The sequence below is a fragment of the Oryctolagus cuniculus genome, chromosome 12 (assembly GCF_964237555.1).
Source record: "Oryctolagus cuniculus chromosome 12, mOryCun1.1, whole genome shotgun sequence".
Taxonomy (NCBI): Eukaryota; Metazoa; Chordata; class Mammalia; order Lagomorpha; family Leporidae; genus Oryctolagus; species Oryctolagus cuniculus.
The window spans coordinates 99,301,936-99,322,520 of NC_091443.1; the positions used below are offsets into that span (position 1 = coordinate 99,301,936).

The 20,585-nt window shown below is 49.9% G+C and overlaps 1 protein-coding gene across 1 annotated transcript in view; it reads left to right on the plus strand.

Moving 5' to 3' along the window:
- ABHD2 (abhydrolase domain containing 2, acylglycerol lipase) overlaps positions 1 to 15,460 on the plus strand; it is a 119,705-nt gene extending 104,245 nt beyond the window's left edge. The window contains exons 8-11 of the mRNA XM_070054523.1: positions 2,689 to 2,799; positions 5,215 to 5,284; positions 7,038 to 7,122; positions 9,678 to 15,460. Coding sequence (XP_069910624.1) covers positions 2,689 to 2,799; positions 5,215 to 5,284; positions 7,038 to 7,122; positions 9,678 to 9,874 — 463 coding nt within the window. The 3' untranslated portion in view covers positions 9,875 to 15,460. The remainder of the gene's footprint in view (positions 1 to 2,688; positions 2,800 to 5,214; positions 5,285 to 7,037; positions 7,123 to 9,677) is intronic.
- The last annotated feature ends 5,125 nt before the right edge of the window (positions 15,461 to 20,585 follow it).

Genomic DNA, 20,585 nt, shown 5'->3' on the forward strand with positions numbered 1-20,585 from the left:
TAGGATCATTGTTGTCATTGCATCTCCCATGTCTTCTCCCCCCGGCTGGAGTGGGCCACACAGAGGCTCAAGTGCCCCTGGTCTCTCCCACGCGACTTCTGCCCTTGCTTGGCAGAACCCACCCCGCTTCCCATCCCAGGCCTTCCACCTCTGCAAAACTCACTCCTGCACCCACAGATTGTCCTCCTGTGGCGTCCCCAGTGTGAATCTTGTGCCTTGAGCTACACTGGGAAGCACGGGAGGGCTTGGGCATATTTTTATTTCTCACAGAGCTTGGCTTATCATGGGCACTCAAAAAATACAGTTTAGGGGATTTGGGCACCACCTTAGGAAAAGCAGTCTAATAAATGATCAGTTTCTTATTCTTACTCTTTCTGCACCCCCCCCCCCATTGTTAAAAAATGTGTTTCTGCCTGTCCTGGCTGCACAGCCCAGATGGGACTTCCTAGGGTGGGGTTCATGGTGCTGGCCAGGCTCATCCATGGGGCCTCAAAACAGGCAGATGGACTTGTGTCCCCTGTGCTTGGACAGCCAACTATTTCCGTGTGGCTCTTGTTTGAGCAGCAGCTGTGTGCTGGGCATTGGGCAGAGTGTGGCTCAGCTGAGGCAGAGAGGGGTCTGGGGATTTGCTGAGATTTTGTACCAGAGGAGTGAAGCTAGACCCCGGAATCCAAGTTCTGTGTCCACCTGTCTGCTTCACTGGAATCAAAAGAGACTCCTGGGTTGGCGATTAACCTAGCATTTAGGAAACCGGTTAAGATGCCCATGTCCCACATTGGAATGCCTGGGTTTGACTTCCAGTTCCACTCCTGACTCCAGCTTCCTGCTAATGCACACTCTGGGAGGCAGTGGTGATGCCTTAAGTAACAGGGTCTCTGCTATTCATCTGGGAAACCTGAATTGAGTTCCTGGTCCCAACTTCAGCCTCAGCCCAGTGTCTCCTTGAAAACATTTATTTTGGTCAAAGGCTCCATCTTGCCACTAGTTAGTTCAGCAGGTCCATCGCATAATTCTTTACAAATTGGGGGTGTCCTTTAGGTGCACGGAGGGTGGTTATGTTTCTGAAATTACAGAAAGTCAAGCACGTAGGCACTTTAGGGGAACTTGAAGCTATGAATTCTATCCCATAGATATATAATAGAATCTTCCTGATAATCTTTTAGAGGAAAAAAAATTGCTAAAGAAATGTGTTCCTCTTCCTTTGGAGAGGTTACAAATAGAAACCAGAACATTGAGTTTCTGTAATCGATTGTTCCCTCAATGAGGCCAAACCTAAACACAAACTCAGTCCTTCCACAGTGTGGTCCAGAGTCCTTGCTGGGAAGGGAGGCCTGGCGTGTACCCTCTGACCCCTGCCATGTAGCCATCCTCTCAAGGTAGCTCTTCTTAATGATTACTGGCCCTTTGTACCCGCAGGTTCCACATCTGCCCCTTTCAGCCAGTAGCCAGTTGAAAATGGGATTTTAGGCCTACAGATGTTGCATCTGTACTGAACACATACAGAATTTTGGGGGTCATTTTTCTATAAATGATATAGTGTAACTATTTACATGGCATTTATACTATATTAGTTATTAAAATCTAAAGATGATTTAAGGTGTACAGGAGGATATGCCTAGATTATATGCAAATACTATGTCATTTTATATGAAAGATCTGAATAACTGTGGATTTTGGTCCCCCCCCCCAGGTGGGGGAATGGGGAAGGGACAAGTGGCTATGTATATTTTTAAAGATTGATTTACTTCCCTGCACCCCATGGGAGACCAATAAGTACCTGGCTCCTGCCATCGGATCAGCGCGGTGCGCCGGCCGCAGCGTGCCAGCCGTGGCGGCCATTGGAGGGTGAACCAATGGCAAAAGGAAGACCTTTCTCTCTGTCTCTCTCTCACACTGTCCACTCTGCCTGTCAAAAAAAAAAAAAAAAAAAAAGATTAATTTACTTATTTGAGAGGTAGAGTTATAGACAGAAAGGGAGAGACAGAGAGAAAGGTCTTCCATCTGCTAGTTTACTCCCCAAATGGCCAGAGCTCGGCTGATCCGAAGCCAGGAGCCAGGAGCTTCTTCCAGATCTCCCACGCGGGTGCAGGGGCCCAAGGACTTGGGCCATCTTTCACTGCTTCCCCAGGCCATAGCAGAGAGCTGGATCAGAAGTGGAAAAGCCAGGACATGAACCAGTGCCCATAAGGGATGCTGGCACTGCAGGCAGTGGGTATACCTGCTATGCCACAGTGCCAACCCCAGGTGTCTATATTTTTGTTAATGTGTTGGAGAGCTATTGATTTACCCAAATGCTAAATGGGCTAACCATTACCTTCCTGGTTGTGCAACATAAACAGCTCATAGAGGGCAGGGGTCCTGCCAGTACTGGTGTGAGAAAGAGGCCCATGCTGAGTCCCCTTCCCTGCTGCACTGCAGGTTTTTGTACTATTTACTAGTTTCAGACCCAGCCTTTTGTTTGTCTCGGTGCCCCTGAGAAAGGAAACAAGGTTTTGAAGTTCCTGTCTCTCCAATTATCCAAGAGTCAACAGTGCAGGCTCATCCCCTGGGACATTCTACAGGCCAGACAGTTCTCAGTGTTCCTGACTTCCTCCCGCCTCTCCTGGCTTAGCCTCTGGGCAGGAAGCTGCTCTGCTGTGCTGCTCTGTCCCCCACTTGTAATTCTGTTTGTTTTCTGCCTCCTCCTAGGCAAGCCCTTTTTGGAGACCATGTTAAGAAACCCCAGAGCCTGGAGGACACGGACTTGAGCCGGCTCTACACAGCAACGTCCCTGATGCAGATTGATGACAACGTGATGAGGTGTGTCCCCGTGGGCGGGTGGGAGAGATGCCCGGTGGGCCAGGGGGCCAGCCATGCCCAGCACGAGGGCTTTGCTCTGCCCTCTTTAGTGAAGGACCATTTTCCTTCTTTACCTAAGTGTCCGGCATTTCAAAACAAAGGATTCCACGGAAAAATCCAAATTCCTCGTTGCTCTTAGAAGACAGACAGAGGATCTGGCCAGTGACACTGCAGGGTCAGCATGAGCTGAGGCTGGGGTGCACAGCCCAGGTGCCCTGCCTCAGCATCAGGGCAAGGACCAGGTGCCACATGCGTGTGCGTTTCTGCAATGGAAGAAAAGGAACTATGTCTTCCGTCTATGTCTCTGTCAAAAGTAGAAAAGCAAAGTACAGGCCAAGAGGACTGTGGGTGTCAAGCAGAATGGAAGATCTGCTTTCTTGGAGGATGTGAAGGACTCCTCTCTGTTATAAGACACAGCTCCGCCCCCTCATTGCCTCTGTACCTGCCGGGCCCTTCCAGGCAACTGGAGTCACAAGCGTGACGGCGGCCCCTTTGCTGTCACGGGGGTTTCCAGCTGAGGTTAGCCTGAGCTGGAAAAGGTCAGGTTGGCCTCTGTTGTCGTTCTCCTTGAAAAACTCATGCTTCTTGTTAAATGGTCATTTCAATCCTGTTAGTCATGATCTAAAATGAGTGTGCGCTCCATGGCTATGCGGAGTCTGGGATCCCTGCTTACCATCCTTAAGAGATTTTTAGTAGACTTCTTATACTGAGTAACTTCAAGTATGCCAGTTGTTTCTCGAATGAAATAGAAACTAGGAAATTGCTGGTTTAGAAGATGAGAATGAGTTTTACTCATCGCCACTTAAGGGTTATATGACTTTATTTTGATGTTGTTGAATGAGAGGGAAAAAAATTTAATTTAAATATCCTGTTTGTCTTCTCTATTTTTTTTAATCCCTGAAGAAAATATTCCCCAACTCTTCCTAAAATTCTTCCTCTTTTAAAAAAATATTTGAATTGTTTCTTTGAGAGACAGAGAGCTCTCATCCAGAGGTTCATTTCCCCAAATGCCTAACAGCCAGGAGCTGGGAATCCAATCCAGGTCTCTCACATGGATGGCAAGGACCCAACTACATGAGCCGTCACCTGCTGCCTTCCAGGGTGTGCAGTTAGCAGGAAGTTGGAAGGAGCAGAGGAGCAGAGCCAAGACTCACATCGGGGACGCTGATGTGAGATGCAGTCATCCCCACCAGCACCTCTTCTGCTAGGCCAGATGCCTACCCCTTCCTCTTTAACAGTGATGGACAGTGGCAGTTTCCTCCTCGTTCATCACCAGCAATACTGAAGGCCTGGACCACTTGCCCCACGCAGACTGCAGAGGGACTGATCTCACAAGGACTAACTTGGCAGGTCACTCCCAGGCAGAGGTGTCTAAGGCAGCTGATGCAGGAGAAGAGCCACGGCTCCAGGGGAGACAGGATATCTTAAGGACCCCAGTCAAACAGAAAAGATCGCCATTCAGAGGCCCTGTGTCAGAAAACAGTGAGGTTTTCAGAGATCCTTTGGCCTGGGGTTGACTCGGGCCAGCCAGTATCAGCACTGCAGGTTGACGCTCACCCCTCGGCACAGAGCACAGCGAACTTGCATGCTGGAGCACTGAGATTTTGTTAAATGTCAGCTGATGGGTGGACAGAATTGGTAACATTGAACCCCTGTCTCATTTTTATTTCCCATTTTATATATACATTGCATTCCAGTTCACAGTGATCCAATCACTCCACCAGGAAGAACTCTGCTGAAAAGAAAGTTCTAGTAAACGTCTTTGAATTTCGGTTGTCTGTGTGTCCATAGTGATATCTGGCTTTATGCTGCATCAAAAGATACAACAACAACAAATAAGTGCAGTAGATAACACTGAATCATTACGCTGCCCAGTCACCATGCTGGTGGACACTCTAACCCAGCACCATTAGGAATGCTCCTGGCTTTAGACCTGTTTCACAGAGGAGAAGCCACAGTTCAGAAAAGTTCAACCATTTGCCTCAAGTCACATAGGCAGTAAGTGATGGAGCCAACGTTTACATCTTGACCCCTAACTGCGCTGCCCACGTGTATTCTGTAGACATGAGTTACTGCAGGAGTAGAGCAGTAATAAATAAAATCAGTGCAGCGTTCAGACCTAACTCTGCTGTACACAAGGTACTTCCAAAAGCTCAACAAAAAATGGTACTGAAAAATAAGTTTATTTGGCTGCAAAATATGTGAAATCCATGAGTAGCTTTTCATAATACATTTTCCATGAACTTTTAGAGAGACTTTCGTATCCTCTACTAATGCAGTGTGTTAGTGCAGGAACTGGATGATAATTGGCTTAGCACTGTGGTCTTTTAACAGATGTTGTTTTGTCCTTTTCGTGTGTGTATGTGTGTGTTCCAGGAAGTTCCATGGCTATACCTCCCTGAAGGAATATTATGAGGAAGAAAGCTGCATGAGGTACCTGCACAGGGTGAGTGGCCAGCACCAGCTCAGAGTTAGTCTCGCTCCATCCAACTCTGTACAGTATTCCTTACATAGTACAAACATTCCTTCCTGGTGGAAGCTCAGCCAGATCTGACTTGAACCACTTGAATGTGTTACCTGGATTTATTATTGACCCAGGCTGTATCCCTCAGTGCCCACCAGTACACTAATCCCAGAGCTGCCCTTAGCCCAGGCTGCTCCCATGTCTGTATGAAAACCGTTAAAATCGCCGCAGCACCCAATTTTCTCCTAATCTCCCTTTGACAGCATAATCCTGCCTGGTTTCTGCCATGGACCTCATGGGAGATCCACCTAGATTTCCTGCTTTCCTGGACCCTTTCCTTGGGGTCCTGGTGTATCTTGTTAGCATGGGGCCTGCTGAAGACTGAACTCTGTTCCTGCCACGATCTGGCAAGCACAGAGTTTACAGATGTGTGTCCAAGTCAAAGTGATGAGGAGCACGTCTGTGGGTATCAACGGGTCTGTATTAATACAGTCACTAGCAGCCTCAGTTGACTTTTTTATTACGTTTACAGCAAACCACAATCTTCATATGTTTTTTTTTTTTAATTTATTTATTTACTTGAAAGTCAGAGTTACACAGAGAGAAGGAGAGGCAGAGAGAGAGAGAGAGAGAGGTCTTCCATCCACTGGTTCACTCCCAAATTGGCTGCAATGGCTGAAGCTGAGCCGATCCGAAGCCAGGAGCCAGGAGTTTCCTCCCGGTCTCCCATGCGGGTGCAGGGGCCCAAGGACTTGGGCCATCTTCTACTGCTTTCCCAGGCCATAGCAGAGAGCTGGTTCGGAAGTGGAGCAGCCAGGACACTAACCGGTGCCCATATGGGATGCCGGCACTGTAGGCGGCGGCCCCACCCACTACACCACAACACTGACCCCTCCTCATGTTTTTTATCTGAGCCACCACCAAGTTTCTCCCATTCTGTCTAAAATGAGCACAAATGCTCTTTTTACACATACAACTTCCCACTTATCCCTGTCCATGTACACCTTTTGATTCAGCTCGCTGTGCCCCCAGCTGAAGCACATAATTGGGAATGGTAGTTGTGTCATCTGTCACATCGGCCATCCCTCCCGGTTTGGCACCATCACCGAAACTTTTGCTGTCTTCATTTGAGCTTTTATAGAGACAGGGAGCTGTGTAGGGCCACAAGGAGCTCCCGGATAGCACAGCCACCATTGCCTCAGTGTGGCTGTTCAGTAACACGAGTCCCCCTTCAGTACCCTCTCCACTAAAATGGAACACAGGAGACCCTTGGCTATTGTACTAAGTCGGAGATTGAATGCAGCCTTGCCAAGACTGTCCTCCTACTTTCAACCTTTAGATTCTTCTAGAAAGCCTCCTTTGGGGCAGAATGTACTTCATTTTTTTCTACCCCCAATATAAACTGAATTAGTTTATAAAAGACTCTGTAAAGTCTTTATTCTGAATGACATGGCTAATCTAAAACATTGTGAAGATCATTAGAAATGTTCGGTGCCGTGGAGCTTGTCCCTCTGTCCACCAGAGTACAGGGGTCCCCTGGGTCACTGGGTCCTGTACACACCTGCAACCAGAGTGGTGATCACAGAGACACTAGTGACTCATCCTGGTGAATACAGGAGCTGTGACCCTCTTCCCTGTGCTTCAAAGACATGTCCAGCGGTGAACTTGAGCCTCAAATCAAAGAGACCGGAAAGGGAAACCAGTAATTCAATGCTGCTTGTTTTTCTTGTTGCAGATTTATGTGCCTCTCATGCTGGTTAATGCAGCCGATGACCCCTTAGTGCATGAAAGTCTTCTAACCATTCCGAAATCTCTCTCGGGTAAGTGTTTCTTTCCCCTGCTCCCCCAGCCACTCAGCAAATTACCACAGCAGTCCGCCGCCTTCACTGTGCTGGCCCGATAGTCCTGTGGCTGTGATGGGGCCTGGGCAGAACCTTCTGGTGTTCCACAGGATCCCCATTCATATCCACAGCCAAGTTCTGCAAAACTAGTGTCTTGGGATTATGATTCCGTTAAGTTCGAGAGTGTAACTTAAAGAGATAGTCAGACTTCAAATTTGACCTGAAAAGCAAAACAGAAGAGCCTGTTCTGTTCCCTCTTGCGATAGCCTCTCCATCTGCTTGCAGGATAAAAATAAGGATGTGCTTCAGAAAGTTAGTGGGGAAAATGGAATTAAAAGACAAGTTCATTTTGGGACCAAAAAAAAATTGAAATCCGTCTATGGTTTTTTTTTTTTTTTTTCATTATACACATTGTCCGACTTTCTGAAGACCCCTCCTGTGAGCAACCAAAATGGCAGAGATCACTGCTCCTGGGAGTGTGCCTATGCTTCAAGACAGCACAGTCTCACTCCATGCGCAGAGAAAGAGCTGAAGAGAGCTCGAGAGGGTGGCAGGGCAAACCTGGGGAGTCAAGGCCTCTGCATTGTCATTTCAGATCCCTAGGACGTAGCCTTCCACCCTCCACAGTCCTCTGTGATTATGGCTACCCTTGCAATATCGTATCTAGAAGGAAGCAAGCAGTACACCTGTGGTCCTGTTGGCCCCCCACACACACACACACTAGAACTAGGACAGTAGATAATACAGCGGCAGCTGCCATACTGCTCAGGATGAGGGCTGTGTGTGCTGGAGACCTGTTAGGTGTTAAAAGCTATCCATCCGCCGGCGCCGCGGCTCACTAGGCTAATCCTCCGCCTTGCGGCGCCGGCACACCGGGTTCTAGTCCCGGTCGGGGCGCCGGATTCTGTCCCGGTTGCCCCTCTTCCAGGCCAGCTCTCTGCTGTGGCCAGGGAGTGTAGTGGAAGATGTCCAAGTGCTTGGGCCCTGCACCCCATGGGAGACCAGGAGAAGCACCTGGCTCCTGCCATCGGATCAGCGGCCATTGGAGGGTGAACCAACGGCAAAGGAAGACCTTTCTTTCTGTCTCTCTCTCTCTCTGTCCGCTCTGCCTGTCAAAAGAAAAAAAGAAAAAAGCTCTCCATCCCGCTCCCCCATCAGCTCCCTGCACAGAAGCAGCCCCTGGGTCACGTGTGTGGCACGAGTGAGAGAGCAGTGCCTGTTTCCTTCTGTGCATCTGCAGTAACATCCACAAGGCAGAAATCTATAAAGTAGCAACTGAACCGGGAGAGGAAAGGAACCCTGCAGAGCCAGCAAGGACCCTGTCAACCAGGTCCCCGGGAGGTGGCGGCTTCCTGCTGCAGCTGGCTGCCTGTCTTACACACCTCTTCAGTAATAGCTTTACCAGCCCATGTGGGACTAACATAATAGGGGATTTATAAAGCTCAAGTTACAAATTCTGGGGATGGCCACTTAGCACCTGGCCTTGAGAGCTTGGGCATCTTTAGACACAAGTTGCAGCTTTAAGTCTCCATTGTGAAGATAAATGTCTATAATGAAAAACCAGTAGCTCCACTAAATTCTCCTTGCTCACTAAATATTCAGCAAAGAATACTGCTAGTGTGCTGAATCCCTACTCAGAGCCGGGCCCCACCGCATGCCATCCCTAGGAATTTGTTAGAAACACATACAGGGAAGGAAGACCTTTGTCTCTGTCTAACTCTGCCTGTTTAAAAAAAAAAAAAAAACCATACAGAACATCAGCTTCTCCCTCAGGTTTAGTAAATCGGAATCTGCACGTTAACAAGAATACCCCAGGTGACGTGGGTCCCCCATCAAAGCTGGGCTTTAGCAGTACAGTGCCTGGCTGCCTCCCCCACCTCCCCACAGGAAGTTTGACTTAATTAGGCACCTTTCAACTCCCCAGGTGATGCTAATACTCAGCCAAGTTTGAGAACCACTTAGAATTCTAAGGATTTCTTAAGCTGATGCCCATCTTGCCCCAAAGACAAGCTGCTGTTCCAAAACCTACTAATCAGGGCAGGCATTTAGCCTAGTGGTTGAAACTCTCGTGAAACTCTCGTGGGTTTGATACCTGGTTGCAGCTCCTGACCACAACTTCCTGTTAATGCAGACCCTGAGAGACAACAGGTGATGGCTTAAATAGTAGAATTCCTGCCACCTGTGTGGGAGACCTGGACTGAGTTCCTGGCTCCTGGCTCCTGGCTCCTGGCTTCTGCTCAGCCTGGCCCAGCCCTGGCTGTTAGGGAAGTTTAGGGACTGAACCTCAGGTGGAATGTGGGATCTCTGTGTGTGTGTGTGTGTGTTAGCAACTGTTTGTCCCTGTTTGCCTGCCCCTCCAAAGCGCTGTCTGATTTGGGGAAGCAAGGAAGAGTGGTTACAGGTTGGATAGCCACGTAGGTGGCTGTTGCCTGTGGGACAGGCCTAGGCCGCCCTGGCCAGCCCACTTTCACACTTCCCGCCCTGGAGCTGCCAGGAAACAACAGGGAGCTCACTCCGCTGCTTCTGCCCCGCAGAGAAACGGGAGAACGTCATGTTCGTGCTGCCTCTGCATGGGGGCCACCTGGGCTTCTTCGAGGGCTCCGTGCTGTTCCCTGAGCCTCTGACGTGGATGGATAAGCTGGTGGTAGAGTACGCCAATGCCATTTGCCAGTGGGAACGGAACAAGTCGCAGTGCTCTGATACGGAGCCAATGGAGGCCGACCTGGAGTGAGGCCTCGGACTCTTGCGCACTCCAGCGGCCCTGCTCTGGAACCCGCGTCCCCTCACCCGCTGTTTCAGGTCTCCCATCTCCCTCCACGACCTGGATCTGACCTCACCCTCAGCGGGGGGCCACCCACCACGTACACGTGTCTCGAATAGGCGGCTCTCCCTGGGAGCTCCAGGCTATTTTTGTGCTTAGTTACTGGTTTTCTGTGTTGCATTGTTAGCCATGGTGACAAGTGACAGGTTCTCAGCCCTCCTGTCCAGTTTCAGCATCTGATTGCTTTTAAGCCAATTACATCTAGTTTCCCTATTAAAACTGTGTCTGAACAGCAATTTTGCTTTGCCAGTGAAAGGGCCTTTCCCTGAGAGCAGTCTTCACGTGTGCTATTTCGTGGTGGTTGTACATGTCTTTAGGTAGACTCGGAGATCATTCTAGGCTAGCGCTGAAGGCACACTCAACCCGGGAGTCTGAGGGCCTGGTTCTCCCAGGCCTCTTAAATGGCAAAGGAAATTCCTGCAAGTCACAAGCCACGTTTTACCCCCCTCCTTGCTGCTGCTGACAGTCTCATGGGGCACTTGTTAAAAACTCAGCCTCCCAGGTCCCTCCCCTTGGAGAAGCTGGGGCAGTGGGGTCTGGGAAGGGGTCCTGGGATTTCAGTTTTTGATAAGTGCCCCAGGTGACTGTCATCACCAGGTGAATTTTTGGACGCACTGTTGTACAGCACTTCTACCTTCGAAACATCTAGGGAAAGTCATGGTTAGAGGTGCCCCTTGGCTCCCAGGGACCTCCAGAGTAGCCAGGCTCGCATGTAGCTGCCCTTGTGTGGTCAGAGGGTGGTGTCTCTGAACAGACCCTGGGTGTGAATGAGCGTTGGGGTTGAGCCCTGGCTCTGCCTCTGCCCGGCTATATGACCCTGGGAAAGTCCTTTTGGATTTCGATTCTCTCACCTATAAAATGAGGGACTTGGACCAGGTAGACTGCCGAGACAACTGCTAGTTCTAAAGTTCAATGACAAACTCAGTGTACTGAGGTTTGAGAGAACATCACTCCAGGGGAGCCCGGGAGCTGTTCTCCCAGGCTAAGCATGTGGATGACATCACTTGCCTTTTTTCCTTTGTCCCTCATTTCATATAAAGAGGTTTTTGGGTTATTTTTTTTTCCCCACTCAATTGTAATGTTAGTTTTGCAACTCAAGTCTGCACAGTGTCTACACTACATTCGTCAGTTGGATTTGAGGTTGCACAAAAACACTTGCAATCAAAAGATACGATTTTTGAAACCAGATTTCTAATAGTCTATATTTGTAGTGTATTAGGTAGATCAGTCCAAAGTATGTCTTCTCATGAGAAAGTGCCACTCTGGGTTCCAAGTACTCCTCTCCTCCAATCCTGTGGTACTTAACTGTCTAAAAACCCTACTCTGCAAAATCCACAATTGCTATCTGGAACTGAATAGACCTACAAGTGAAATTGCCTGGATACTTTAAAAATATATATATGTATGTATGTATTTTCCCTACTTCATCTCCTCTGGCTCCAGGACAGACTGGAATATAAACAGTGGGTTTATGTGGATGGGTAAAGGATAAAAGGATCTACCTGAGTGCCCGAATGGGTGGATACAGTCTGGGCATTGTTCCAAGGGGCTGACAGCAATCTGAAGAAGGTGTTTTCTGACAATCACCAGATCATCCTAATAACATCAGAAACAGCCATTTTTCTCAAAAGATTGTGATTTCTGTCATCTCAACTTTGTTTGGGTATGTAATTTCTCACACCCGCCGAATTGTGTCACTATGATTTTCACCCAAGTTGCTGTTTCCCTAATGCATTTCCTTTTCCTGTTCTTTTAGCACAGATTGGCACTTTATCACTTACCCCTTGATTTGGAAGCTAGCCCCCCTTCTCTGTCACTTTTCCCTCCACCCAATCACATCTGTAATCCAGAAGGTTCGTGGTCGCATTTCCTGCTGTTACCTTCATTCCTCAGCATTTGTGCAAATAGTTGAACCAAGCAATAACTTAGCAGAATTGAATCACCGTGCCAGGAAGTGAGAAACTTCTTTTCGTTTGCCTGAGGCCACATGTCTTGAACTATTCTGACAGTAGTGGCCCGGGTACCTACATTCCGGAAGAGGAAAAACAGTCCTGTTTTCACACGCATGCATAGAGGGGAACTGGGAGTCCTTAGGTCCTGGTCTGCGTCATCGCCCTGATGACCCCCACGCAGGGGAAGCGGGGCTGGGGGCATAGCCTTTGCTTCCACACAGCCATCATTTATCCCCCGGGACTGTGGGGCCGTGTCCCAGCTGAAATCTTTAGTGTGTGGCTCTGAAAGGCACTTACATTCCATTTTGGCTCACATGAAATCAACTGAAGCCCTTTGTTCAAGCTTCAGGCTCTCAGGGCTGGAAAGGAGAATGTGACTGTGGCTGTCTTTCAGGGAGCTTCTCGTTTGTCCCTGAATGAAAGCGTGGAGACATTGAATGCAGGGATGCAAACTTGGCTGATAAACGAGGGAGCAGCACTTTATGTGAGGGTCATCTTTTCCTTCCTCCACTTCCTTGCTTCCCCCCACTCTGCCCCAGAATCGTTCTGTGAATGCTCTTCTTGCTATTTGCTCCGAGTTGGACTACAACACAATTTTTAAGGAGTGTTTGGAAATTATATTTTAAAACAAATTAAGGATATAAATTGCACAGTCGAGACAATCCTGTTGTAGAAATGACCTGTTTAACACAAAGGGAGGGAAGACACCCACAGTTCCCCTAAACAGTCTGCAGACTCCCGGGAGTCACTGATCCCAGTCACATCAGGAATTCCTGGCTTTAAAAACTGGCGTCAGTTCTCCTTGACGTATTCATGGTCGCAGGGAGTCTAACAGACTTGAAGCAAACCCTTTCTCTTCTTGCCGTGTGTTGCACCCAGTGATTCCAGAGCCGAATGAAGACAGGATGTTGTGTGTTGTTAGAATATTCATCTAAACTCTCTGTGGCGGTTTACATGTGCAGGGAACCTGTGGCCCAAAGATACCCAGAAGGAGTGTTCCCTTCTTGATCTTGAGCTAGTGCCATGGAAGCAGGGTCCCTGGGTCCTCGTCCTGTCTCTGGGTCACAGTGGATCATGGGCACGTCCCTTCGCCTCTCGGAGCCTGTAACCTCATCTTCCACTGTCTCTAAGCCCCCATCATCTGTTTGCACATCATTTGCCTGAACTCGGCTTGCAGGTAGGAGTAGCTGTCCAGAGGCTCCAGGCTGGCCTCGAGGGGACGTGGCAAGCGGGAGGTTCTGTGTTAGGCCTTTCCTGGCGAGGAGCTGGATGCTGTCCAGAGCCCTGTGTCTTTGGCCTCTCTTCAGAGCCTCCGCTGTCGCCACAACATCCTGGCTCTTCTGAGGGCGGTCTTGTGCCTGCGGCAGGTGCTGAGCGCCACAATGAGGAAACTGTCTCCAGCCTTCATGCCGCTCAGGCGGGAGGGCATCGAGGATTCCCAGGGCAAAAATCCTTCCTGCTCCAGCTCGCGGCCCCGCCACCGCAGCGTGCATGAAAGCTGAGCTTTCTGGGGAGCCGTGCTCGTGTGCCCAAGCCCCTGAGTGAGAGCCCTCTTTGTGCCTGCACGACTTGAGGCTGTTTGGCCAGCTCCCAGGAAGCTGTGCGTTCTTGTTTGTGTTTGCCAGGCAAGCAGCTGTCTGAGATGTGAGAGGCTTTTCTTCTCCAGTGGCATTGATTCTGACTTAGGGCTACAGTTAAAGCTCGCTGAAACGCCACGCTGGGCTGAAGGAAGTCACAGCCAGCGGAGCTATTAAGAAGCGTTTCGCTGCGGCCTTCTGTCGCAGTGGCATCAGGAATTGTTTTCTTTGCCTAGAAAGCCTTAACTTGCCTCCAGAAAATTCCCTGATGTTGCAGCACTATTGTGGCATCGGAATTCAGAGTCTTCTGCTGTGGAAGTTTAGAGAAAAGCCACAGCAAACCCCACGAACTCCCTCATGTGGCCTGCAGGCTCCTTGTTTCATCAGCACACCCCTCACCTCACCCCTCCACAGTACGAGCGAGCCAGAACCAGCCGAAACGCTGCGGCGTTGGCCCCTTCCTGTCATCTCTTGGCCCTACTCTGTGGTTCAAAGCCACTTTGGATCACTTGGCTGCTTCAGAAAACCGTGGAAAGTGGCCTGCCTGTGGCGTTCAGAAGCCACACAATGAAGCAAAAGGAACTCCTGTACCTCTGTTTTCTGGGCAGAGCAAAGGACCCCCTCTCCTCTTCCTGTGTTAGGGTTGCTTTTGCCAAACTGTATTTGAAGCTAAGGAAAGGGGAACTGGCTCCTGCGGGCAGAAAGAACTGGAACGCCTTCCGAAGCAGAAGCTACTTGCTCTTGCCTGCATCACTGCTGCTGCCACCTCTGGATGCCGGGGCCCAGTCTCCCTCCCTCAGAGTTCAGCTCCCCGGTCATCCCCAGACTCCCGGCAAGTCGGCAGCTGGCCCTGTGGAAGTGCCAGTCTCCCACGTTTTCTGAGCTGTTTCCCCTAGCGTGTGTGTGGGTAAAGCTTTCCTGTGTCTTTAGTAGAAAAGCTGAAGTCAGTTTCTAACTGGTAGATGAAGCCCTACATCCTGAGTTCCATGACGTAAGTGCTCAGCGTTTTAACTAGATTTCTGTCAATCAGTGAAACCCACAATCTGCCTTCTCCCCACTTCTGGTCCCCATTAGCCAAGAAAGCCACTATCGCCATAAGCTGGGGACAGTCCACCTGCAGAGAGACCTTTCGTCTCCACGAGCATTCTCCCCCAGACCACCCACACCGAGCAGCCAGCAGTCGCCTGGAATAATTGCCCATCCCCTTGATCCCCGCGCCAACCACTTCTTGCCCAGGCCGCTCATGGGAGTGGACACATTTCTGGGTGCAGGAGTGCAGTTTGATTTGCTTTTCCGTTTGGCCTCACTTGAGTTCTCTGAAAGCACAAATCCGTGTAGACCCCGTTACCTCTCCGCACCGGTTCCCCGTGGTCTGGGTCTCCCCCACTGCCTCAGGAAGACCTTCACTGTACCGGATCTTCTGACGTCTGCCACTGCAGCTGCCTTAGTGACGCCGGGGGCGGGAGGGGGCAGGGGGAGCAAGGTTGCATCGCTCCTTGTCCTGGTTAGACTCCGTGCAGCCACATGCTTCTGATCTGCTTCCTGATTGATTTTTGAGAACCATCACTTTCACATTCCTAATCCTGGTTTGTTCTGTTGTGTTTCGTTTGGGTTTCCCAAAACTTCAAAATGCTACCCTGAAAATACTGTATTTTTGCATTTGTGTTCTGAGAGCCTTGGTGCAGCTGGATCTTTGAGGGAAATACAGGATCCTTTAGCACTGAGGCATTTAAGATTCGCAACTAGCAATGCAATTTTTTCTAAATATGAGGATATTTACCTTTATTAAGAAGTTATACTAAACGGCGGTGTCCTTGGTCATATTATGTTCTCCTGTTACTTTTGATTCCACTTTGATTCTGTGTGGTGGTAAACAAAGATCATTACAAACGAAAACTGTAATTTTGTTATCTTTGATTCAATGGAATTTCTTTACTTAAAAAAAGTAATAAAGACTAAAAATGCGGTGTGGCTGTGTGTCCTTTGTCTAGGGAGGGCTATTTTAGTCATTTCTAAAACTGAACCGTGAAGACAAAATAAAAGGCGAGATGTAAGTGGAATTTGCCATGCATGATTCATATGCTTCCAGTGAGGATATCTGAAATGACGAGAACATTATCTGAATCAAAACCATACTGGGGCACAAGGGTTTGGCATAGCAGTTAAGACGCTATGGTGGTTGGGGCCGGCGCTATGGTGCAGTAGGTTAATCTTCCACCTGCAACACCAGCGTCCCATGTGGGCACTGGTTCTAGTCCCAGCCGCTCCACTTCCACTCTGGGAAAGCAGTAGAAGGCCCGAGTCCTTGGGCCCCTGCACACAGAAGAAGCTGGCTCCTGGCATTGGATCAGCCCAGCTCCAGCCATTGCAGCCATTTGTGAGTGAACCAACCAGTGGATGAAAGACCTTTCTCTCTCTCTCTCTCTCTCTCTCTCTAACTCTACCTCTCAAATAAATAAATAAAAATCTTTAAAAAAAAAAAAAAAAAAGATGCTACAGTGGGACACCCACATCCCGTATCAGAGCACCTGGGATGTGTTGTGCTCCTGACTCTAGCTCCCTGCCAGCATACATCCTGGGACCCAACAGGTGATGGCTCAAGACCTTGGCTCCCTGCCACCCATGTGGGAGTCCCAGATGGAGTTCCCAGCTCAGGGCTTCAGCATAGCTCAGCCCCGGCTCTTTGGGGCCGGGGGTTGGGGGGTGCGATCCAGCACAGGAGAGAAAGCTCGCGCTCCCTCTCTGCCTTTCAAAGACATTAAATAAATCAATCAATTCATGTATTTGTTTTTTAATTCATCTTCTCTGGATCTGTCCAAACCCAAGCTAAGCGTCTCCTAGGAGCAAGCATTGGCTTAGCCAAGAACCTTGCAGTCAGAGCTTTTCTCCCCTCTTGCCACACAAAACCTTTTACTAGGCAGAGTGGGGTGTGCTGGCTTTGGAAGGTGTGCACTAATAATCCCTGAGAACGCCCAACATCATATTTCAAGACGCAAGCCTCCCCTACTTTTACCTCTGGTAAAAGTAGACTACCACCTCGGAAAACAGCTATGTGGAAGACGTTTCAGGCCCAGGGAGTTAGGTAGGCCAGTGCCAGTGGCTTGCCAACATGGTCATTTGCCGCACGGCTCCTGAGGCAGCCCGCCGACGTGTGTGCTGTGACACAGACCTCACTCGCTGCGCCAGTAGAGCTAATATTGGTATCAGACCTCTAATGAACAGGCTCCCTCTTAAAGTTATTTCTTCCTTTATCTGATGATGGTTAGAGAAATGAACTTGGAATAAATAAGGTTTAATATTATTCTTTCCCTCTTCTACCCGCACTTCCCCAGCCCACAGAAATAAATAAGATGGACGTTTGAGATAAAGCATGCAGAGGAACAGAGCCAAAGGGGTGTGAGCCAGGGTTGCTGGGTTAAGGGACCAGTTCTAGCCAATTCCTAGCTCTGTGAGCCTCTAAGCAAAATTTAACCTCAGATTTTAAATTTTTTAACCAGCAAAATGGTAATAATTGCAATAAAGATGTCACCTCAGGAAATCAAGTGGCTCAAATATAAGTTGTATATCCCTAATCTGAAAATCCAAGATGCTCCCAAAACTGAAATTTTTTGTTCCACCATGACTCCACAAGTGGAAAATTCTACACCTAGTCTCATATGAGAGATCACAGTCAAAATACTAAGTATAGGCCGGCGCCGCGGCTCACTAGGCTAATCCTCCGCCTAGCGGCACCGGCACACCGGGTTCTAGTCCCGGTCGGGGCGCCGGATTCTGTCCCGGTTGCCCCTCTTCCAGGCCAGCTCTCCGCTGTGGCCAGGGAGTGCAGTGGAGGATGGCCCAAGTGCTTGGGCCCTGCACCCCATGGGAGACCAGGAAAAGCACCTGGCTCCTGGCTCCTGCCATCGGATCAGCGCGGTGCGCCGGCCGCAGCGCGCCGGCCGCGGCGGCCATTGGAGGGTGAACCAACGGCAAAGGAAGACCTTTCTATCTCTCTCTCTCACTGTCCACTCTGCCTGTCAAAAATATATATATATATATAATACTAAGTATAAATGCTAGTGTTGTGGTGCAGCTGGTTAAGCCACCACTTGGAACAGCATCCTCCCATATCAGAGCACCAATTCACGTCCTGGTTGCCCTGCTTCTAAACCAGCTCCCTGCTAATGCACCTGAGAGAACAGCAGACAATGCTCCAAGTGCTTGGGCCCCCTGTCTCCTACATGGGAGACCATGGAGTTCTAGGCTCCTGGTTTTATCCTGACCAAGCCCTGGTCATTGTGACCCTTTGGGGAGTGAACCAACAGATAGAAGATTCTCTCTCTCTCTGCCTTTCAAATAAATAAAAATGCTTTAAAGAATATGATTGCTGGCCGGCGCCACGGCTCAACAGGCTAATCCTCCACCTGCGGCACTGGCATACTGGGTTCTAATCCCAGTTGGGGCGCCGGATTCTGTCCCGGTTGCCCCTCTTCCAGTCCAGCTCTCTGCTGTGGCCAGGGAGTGCAGTGGAGGATGGCCCAAGTCCTTGGGCCCTGCACCCCATGGGAGACCAGGAGAAGCACCTGGCTCCTGCCTTCAGATCAACGCGGTGTGCCGGCCATTGGAGGGTGAACCAACAGCAAAAGGAAGACCTCTCTCTCTCTCTCTCTCTCACTGTCCACTCTGCCTGTCAAAAAAAAACAAAAAAAAAAAAAACAAAAAAAAAAACAAAAAAACATGATTGCTTATGGATAGCGTGGAAATTCAGTCAGGAGAGGCCAGCACTGTGGCACAGTAGATTGACCCTCCACCTGTGGCACCAGCATCCCATATGGGTGCCGGTTTCTAGTCCCGGCTGCTCCACTTTCGATCCAGCTCTCTGCAATGGCCTGGGAAAGCAGTAGAAAATGGCCCAAATCCTTGGGCCCCTGCACCCACGTGGAAAACCCGGAAGAAACTCCTGGCTCCTGGCATTGAATCGGTGCAGCTCCAGCCATTGTGGACATTTGGGGAGTGAACCAGTGGAAGAAATACCTTTCTCTCTGGCTCTGCCTCTCACTGTCTGTAACTCTACCTCTGAAATAAGTAAATAAAATATTTTTATAAAAAAATTCAGTCAGGAATGCTAGTGATGCCAAGCAACCATGGCATCAGCATGTCCACATCAGCAGTGGAAATAGTGACTTTTTTTTTTTGATAGTTCAAAAAACTTGGCCTCATGCACAGTTATTTAAAATCTTGTATAAAATTACCTTCAGGCTATGTGTGTAAGATGTATATGAAACGAATGAATTTCATGTTTAGAATTGGAATCCTAGGCCGGCGCCATGTCTCACTAGGCTAATCCTCCGCCTTGCAGCGCCAGCACACCGGGTTCTAGTCCCGGTCGGGGCGCCGGATTCTGTCCCGGTTGCCCCTCTTCCAGGCCAGCTCTCTGCTGTGGCCTGGGAGTGCAGTGGAGGATGGCCCAAGTGCTTGGGCCCTGCACCCCATGGGAGACCAGGAGAAGCACCTGGCTCCTGCCATCAGATCAGCGCGGTGTGCCGGCTGCGGCGGCCATTGGAGGGTGAACTAACAGCAAAGGAAGACCTTTCTCTCTGTCTCTCTCTCTCACTGTCCGCTCTGCCTGTCAAAAAATAAAAATAAAGTACCTCGAGTCTCAGGGCGGGGGCTGGGGGGAAGGGGAGGACAGGGCCGCAGAAGTTTTCCAGTCTGCAGGAGCTTGCACATCATTGCCCTGGAAGCTTTGATCGGCTCTTTCATGTGCATTCCTGCGGAGACCTTTAAAAAAGGTAAGTTCCACTTCAGCACGTCTGACGTGGAGCCCAGATGCCGCACTGCTAGAGAGCGCCTCGCCGACGAGGCTGCCCTCCACGGACTGCCCTGCGGGCACTGAGGCTCGCGGGGATCCTGGGAGCGTCCAGACCCAACACCTGCTGCGTTTCCACCACACCGGAGCTGTGTCCCCCCCAGCACTGGGATCAGAGATGGCCCAATTCACCCCTGGGGTGACTCTACCTCTTCTCCTGGCTGGCCTGGGTCCAAAAAAAAAAAAAAAAGACACGTCCCCTCCCAGGAAGCTTTTGCCAAGTTGCCAGACACCATTAGCCTCCTCCAGCATCCTTGGGTAAACTCGAGGCTCTGAGCCACGGCCAGTCTCACTGAAACTGGCAGCCTCTTTCCCTGCTGGGGCCACCACCCAAACTGCAATAAACCACCTCTCAAGGGCCACATCTGAGGGCCACATCTAAGCAGAAATGCATCGCTGTATCCCCCCAACTCTGTCCAAATTCCTGTTTCTCAGCAGAATCCCGGCTTCATCCCAGTGTCCCCGGAAGGGAAGCTGTTTATGGGCATCAAATGGTCGTGAATTCCCCGCTTTGTTGTCCCCTCCCCACCCCAAATGGCTTCTGAGAGCACTTTAGCACCCGCCCATCTCCTGAACTGGGCGGGGGGGGGGGGGGGGGAGGGCAGCTGTAGGAATCACGCACAGGCATCTGGGACTTTGTGAAGCTGAGCACATCGATTTTTTTTTTTTTTTTAAGCACATCAATTTTTAACATTCACAGTCTTCCCACCGATTATCCCAAAGGCCCAGTCTTCCCAATCGCCTTCAGCCCGGCGTGTGCCTGGAAGAGCAGTGCCAGGCCAAGGCCAGCAGGGGGCGTTTCAAGCCCATACTGAGAAACACTGGGGCCTAACCCTTTGGCTTCTTCCTCAGGAAATCCAGGTCCCTGGGCTGACTCCAGCCCGGCTGACTTTAAGGGGACCGCAGCATCCCATTCCGGTCTAACGGGGAGCCAAGGCTGCCTACTGGCCAGCATTCGCCTGCAGCTTTCTCCACATCCTGACGTCATTTATAAACGTAGGGCTGTCACAGGCCAGATGGCTCCCCGCAGATTAGGTTCTAAAAAGAAGGGAGTGAACCATCAGGGACCAAACAACAATTCCCTCAGATTTGGGACACGGTTCTTAGAAAACTATAATTAGAGGAATATCTTCAGTATAAAAATATGGGGGCTGGCATTGTGCCATGGGTTTAGCCTGTGACACCAGCTTCCTTTATGGGTGCCAGTTCAAGGACCTGGCTACTCCACTTCTGATTCAGCTCCC